General features: G+C 39.8%; 1 protein-coding gene across 1 annotated transcript in view; it reads left to right on the top strand.

Annotated features, from left to right (window-relative positions):
* The first annotated feature begins 1,101 nt into the window (after positions 1 to 1,101).
* Positions 1,102 to 6,000, top strand: part of ATG10 (autophagy related 10) — a 78,933-nt gene continuing 74,034 nt past the window's right edge. The window contains exons 1-2 of the mRNA XM_010578058.1: positions 1,102 to 1,185; positions 1,688 to 1,813. Coding sequence (XP_010576360.1) covers positions 1,688 to 1,813 — 126 coding nt within the window. The 5' untranslated portion in view covers positions 1,102 to 1,185. The remainder of the gene's footprint in view (positions 1,186 to 1,687; positions 1,814 to 6,000) is intronic.

Raw genomic sequence — 6,000 nt, 5'->3', positions numbered from 1 at the left:
CCGTCCCGGCGTGGCGTGGCGTGGCGGGAGGGGCTCCGCAGCGCGGGGTGGGCGAGGAGGAGAAGGAGTCGGCCCGGCCGGGGGCTCGCCTGGCCGCCCTGCCGCCTGCGAGGCCCGCGGCCGAGTGAGACGGATGAGTTGGGATCTGCTCGTCACTCTTTCTGGGGTGGTTTCAGAAAGAAAGGGAGGCGTGCTGCACAGGTACCAGCAGCCTGGTGTCTCTTCACAGCTGCTAATTTCCTAAAGCACGTAGCCCTGCCTGGAACGTATGTCAGGACGAGGCTGTCGTTACGGGCGCTTAACCGCAGCTTTGCAGTCCATTGTCTAGTCTGGGAAGTTTGGGAATCGCAGAAACATTTACAGTGTCTGTTTCCCACATTTCCTCTTCCCTGGCATCCAGGGCTTGGCTTAACTGCCATCGAAAAGAACGTATTTTCAAGCGCTAGATAGATAACTTATGTCATGGGCAGGCAGGATGATGTTGTGATATAGGGCCAGATCCTGAAGAATAATGAACACTGCATGAGGTGCTGTGTCCTTTGTATTTCTTCTTAAGAAAAGGTGTGGTCTAGTAATTGTTACTGAGTATTTGCATGTGGTGCTGCAGTGGTGCCTGATGTCTATGAATACATTGAAACAGCTGTATTTATGACACATCCTCTGTGAAAGAGGGGAAGAACGTAAAACTGGCCAGATTCTTTAAGAGAGTTTTTCTGTTATCTTTAAGACCGTGGGAGGGAAGCATCTGGGGGGGAGGGAAGGTGCTCATTTGAAGCACGCTATAACCCCCTGAAGCCACATTGTTGGGCCATTGAGAGCTGTACTGCTGGCATGAGCATGAACAGTTGCTTCAGCTGGACTCTGATGGCTGTTGTGTAGGCTCTGGGTCCATAAACACTAGAGTTGTTAAGCTTTTGTGGAGCTGTTCAGCTGCCCAAGGAAGAGGTGGTAGGCCCATGGAAGTAGCCCATGACTGGATTCAGGTTTCTGGTCATCTCTTGGACCATATTGCTAAGGAAACATATGTCAACACTGCACTACTGTGTCCAGCTCGGCTCCCCAGTACAAGAAAGACAATGTCACGCTGGAGCAAGTCCAGTGAAGGGCCACAGAGATGATTAAGGGTGTCTGACGTGTGAGGCAAGGCTGAGAGAGCTGGGACTCTTCAGCCTGGAGAAGGGGAAGGTCAGTGGGATCTTATAAATACCTGATGGGAGGGAATAAAGTGGAGGGAATAAGGTTGAGCCAGACTTTTTTCAGTACTATGCAGTGAAAGCACAAGAGGCCATGAGCACAACCTGATAACATTTTTTCATTTAAACAGAAGAAAAATTATTTACTGCTATGATAACTGAACACTGCAACACGTTCCCTAGAGAGGTTGTGGCTTCTCCACCCTTGGAGATAATCAAAACCCAGCTGGAAAGAATCCTGAGCAACCTGCTCTAGTTGACCCTATTGCGAGTAGGGGGATTGGACTAGACAATCTCCAGAGGTCCCTTCCAACTTCAGCCATTCTGTGTATCTATGATTGTCTAATGTACTTGAAGAAACATGTCTGTTTTTCTTAAAGAAACATTTTTTTCCCCCGAGTGTGTTTTAATTTTATGATTCAATTGCTTTAAATCAGTGAAAGTTTTTAGTGTTCATTTCTTCTGTCAGTACTAACATTTAGTTTGCTCTGCAGATGTCCTGTAACATGGCGGGTGAAGAGGACCTCTTTTTGGAAGAAAAAAGATTCAAACAGTACTGTGAAGAATTTATTAAACATTCACAGCAGATAGGAGATGGTTGGGAGTGGAGAACTAGCAAGGTAAAATAATCACAGTTTACTTTTTAGATGCTCTTGCTGGCCTTTTTAAGCTGTTGACAACCACCACAAGCCAGAACATCCTTTAAGAGAGGTTTACAACATGTGAAATAAATGGGATTTTACACAGCTGGTCCAAGAACAAAATAGTGCATAGGTGGCTTACATGAGGATTTAGGCCAGTGCATGTATTGAATGGGGTTCATGAATCCAGAAACAACTGCTGGGATGGCCTAGTGCAACCTGTTGTGTAACAAAGGGGTAGGATTACCTGAGGTGATTTCTGTTGTGATCAGAAAATGTCTTTTTAAGACATTATGCAGTCTTCATTTTCAGAATTCCCAATGATGGGGAAACAGTCACAGCTCTCAACAAGGCTTTTGAATAGTTGGCTATGCTTAAAATTGATTAAAAAAAAAAAAAAAAAAGCTGTTACTTTTAATCTTAACTGCCTAGCTTCATCTTCCAGCCATTGGTAGCTGTAGCTTGTCTACTAAGTCGAGGACCTGTCTTTTATCAGAACTCTCCCTGTTTTGGTACTTTAGATTCAGATCTATTCATCCCTTAACCTTGTCAGTGTAAAAGCAAAACTTGTTGAGCTCCCTGACTATTTGATGTGTTTTCCAATATTTTAATCAGTTTTGTGGATCTCCTCTGAATCCTTTCCAGTATATAAAAATCCTTTTTCAGCTGTGGGCAGAACTAGACAATGAATGTTGTATCACTGTGAAATGCAAACCTTCCTACTCCGGGCAAGTGCTTGTGGTTATATATCCAAGGATCACTTTAACCCTTTAAGCTGAGATAGAACATACCTTTGTTCTAGATGTGTGACTAATATTTTATATTAAAATACATGTTAGTTGCATACAACAACCAGAAGAATCTGTCTGTATTAGTGATCAATCCTCATTATTTGCTGCTTCTCCATGACTTTCAAACCTCGCCAATAATAATTACATATTGTTTCTAGGTCATTAATCAAAATTTTAAATAATGCAGGGCCCAGAGTAGTCCCACAGGAGGCCATTAGAATCACTTCTTTTATGATGATTCCCTATTTTTTAAGTTACATTTTAGATCTGTGAATTAATCATTTTTTCATTGGTTAATGTGTATCAAGTTAGTGTGGGATTATTTTAGTTTTTTAATTTCTGCTTGTGGAATCAACAGTTGCCTTGGAAGTCTGAGGCTACATTGTTATGACTTCCATGTTTATCAATGAAACATGTCTTTTTAAGTCACCCTGACAAAATCTATTTTTCTTAAATAACTACATTTACTGTATATATTTCTGTATTTACTGAATTCTGTATGATCTCTTCTTATACTTTGCTTGGGATGAAGTCAAGCTAATATGTGTATAGTTACACAAATTACCCAGGATATAAAGATATATGGATAATGCTGGCTTTCTTCAAAATTCTCTGAAACTTCCACAGTGCTTGAAGACTTGACAAAAATCAGCAGTTCTTACATACTGATTTGAAAATACCTAATGATAGCACTTCATGCTAAGGTCCTGCTTAACCACTGCTGAAATGAAAACTTCGTAATAGTTATGGCTTATGGCTACATAATTTGTGTTTGTTCTATAATAACAACAGAAATATTTTGAATACTTGCTTTTTCTACTTTGAATGCTTCTGTCACTTTCCATCTAATAAGAAATCCACACAGTTCTAGGATTTCTTTTTGTCACACTTCTTTTGATGGGTGGGCAATATAGGTTTTCATATGTTCCATTGCTTCTCTGATTGGTTTTCAGTAATGGGTGGTTTGGGATACTCATTTTCTGTGTATTCTTTCTGCTGCAGAAAATGTACTGCTCTAGGTTTTTTTTTTCTGTTTTTTTTTTTTTTTTTAGTTTAATGGCTTTATTGGTTTAATGGCTTTTATTGGAGAGAAAAATCATGCTTGTACCATTTTGAAATGCAAGATGTGTCAGAGTAAATGTATGCCATCATTTCTACATAAGTAATTGTACATTAGCATATGTAACCCTTTCATCACAGATGAAACACTTTCAGTGGGAAGCAGGATCTTTGCCTTAGATGCATTCTGTTTAGAAGTTTTTAAGAGAGTGCAAATATTAGCCAAATGTTACAATGCACTCTTTCTTACAGGCAACCATTTGAAACTTTAGATTTCTGTCCAAGGCTCTATTTGTGAGGATTTATTCAACAAAGAAAGATGCTCTGAGCCTCTGTTGGGAATTTAATACATGGGTCAAAGTTTGAACTTTCTGTGAAATAAGAAGCTTTGCTGGAAATAGCAGAATGAGATAGATTTTTGTTCTCACATACAAAAAAATTGTAAGAGATTTTTTTTTTAATGGGCCAAGTTGGTGACTGTGATTTCAGTGTGCGAGGAAAACCGGGCCATTGAGACCATCCGTTTATAGTATGCAGTCTGGGAAGGAAGCTTTTCGTTAACAAGATGTCTCATTGTCTTTTTGCTTTTTTTTACCAGTGTATGTGTTGTGGGTAGTTTGGGGCACTCTTAATTTTGCTGATGTAATGCACTTGGATCCCATTCCTCATTCCATACTTACGTGAATAGAGCCATTGATAGCAATAAGACCACACAAGTAAACCAGGCTTGTAGAACTGTGTTCTTGTGTTCCTATGTTTTCTGTAGAGATTAAATTTAGGTGATGAAATACTCATTGTTTTTGTGGAGCTTGCTGTTGTGGCATAAGCTTGCATGGCCCAAGCAGAACCCTGTATTTATAGCTGTAAGTGAAATGTTCTAAACTATGTTATTTTTATAATCTGTTTTTTTTTCCCAGAAGAAAGCTGTAAAAAAGCCAAGAGCACCTCTACTGTAGAACCTCATGGAGCTAAACTTCAGTGCTGTTATTAGGGATGGAGAGTTAAATCTTGGCCGTGAAGGCTGCCCTGTTTGCCTTTTGCTTTATGTTTGTTTCATATTTAGTTAGATTAATCTATGTAATCATATAAAAGGCTATATCAGTTCACTTTTGCTTATGATACTCACAAGACAGCTGGAGTAGAAATGGACTCCCTTTCCACATTAATGGGATCAAAGTCCTCACTGAAGTATTGATTTATTTGTAGGGGCAGAAGTGTACAAAATACATAACACTACAGAGAGTGCAACAGGAGGGATGCTTCTCTTTCCTGCCACCTCTCCTGTAGCCTCTGACATACAGCTGTCAAATACAGACACTGCTAACTCCACATTTCTAGCTATCCATAGATACTTTTTCATGGCACTCAAATACTACAGAATGCAAAGGCTATGGAGCTTGGCTTCTCTCTGCTGACAGGAAGAACTGGTTCAGGGAGGTGAACACTACATCCAACCCTTCTCTGGCAAAGCTCATTGTGCCTTGGGGCATTTTACCTCTGTGGGTGGCTCTAGCACTTTCTTTGCTGCTTTTACAGGGATAAATACCAATGCAGGTAGCTTTACTCCTGCTGACGCTCACATGAAGTTCCACAAGGAGAGACTTGAGAGAGTGTTGAGAGTAAAAGAAGTGGCTTTTGTATCACCAAGTTAGGCTTAATTTTTCTGTCACTGTTGTCCTCTGCATGGTTGATCTTCATTGCACAGGATGCAGTTGGTTTTGCAGCCAGGACATCCAGCAGAGTTTGGTGGATTCATGCTCTTGATGAGATTTAGTGAGAAAATAAAGCATGCAATAGGAGAAGTTATGAGCAAGGTAATTGTTCATAGTATGAGTCATGCTTAGAAATTCATGGACAAAATACATGTAGAGAGCATTATCATTTTTTATGTGTGAAACTTGGTAAGAACAAAGTAAACAAGTAGTCCATAGCAGATTTTGGAGGTACATCTATTCTACAGTGTCCTTGAAAAGAGAGAGCTAGTGTGTCAGAATAAAACCCATGTTGATTTAAAGGTCAGAATACATGAAATAAACTCTGTCAGCAATGACGGATTAACCAAAGAGTTAAATTATAGTTAAATTTGCAGCCTTGTCAAGCAATTTAATGCTACATTAATGAATTTTGTAGACAGACTGTTTTGAATAGAATCCTTTTTCATCAGATATTGCACATATGCTTTCTGTGTTTGTCTAAAATAAAACGTAATGAAACAGCTAATAAAACCCCAATTTATTTGTTTCCTTTGAGAAATAAGTTCTTAACATGCAACTACTGTTCTTTGTGTTCTGTGTACTCTTTCTCCCCTTTCAGCGT

The sequence above is a fragment of the Haliaeetus leucocephalus genome, unplaced genomic scaffold, assembly GCF_000737465.1.
Source record: "Haliaeetus leucocephalus isolate CR32 unplaced genomic scaffold, Haliaeetus_leucocephalus-4.0 Scaffold598, whole genome shotgun sequence".
NCBI classification, from domain to species: domain Eukaryota; kingdom Metazoa; phylum Chordata; class Aves; order Accipitriformes; family Accipitridae; genus Haliaeetus; species Haliaeetus leucocephalus.
Note: the sequence above shows the minus strand (reverse complement) of the source record. Positions and strands in the feature narration are given on the sequence as shown.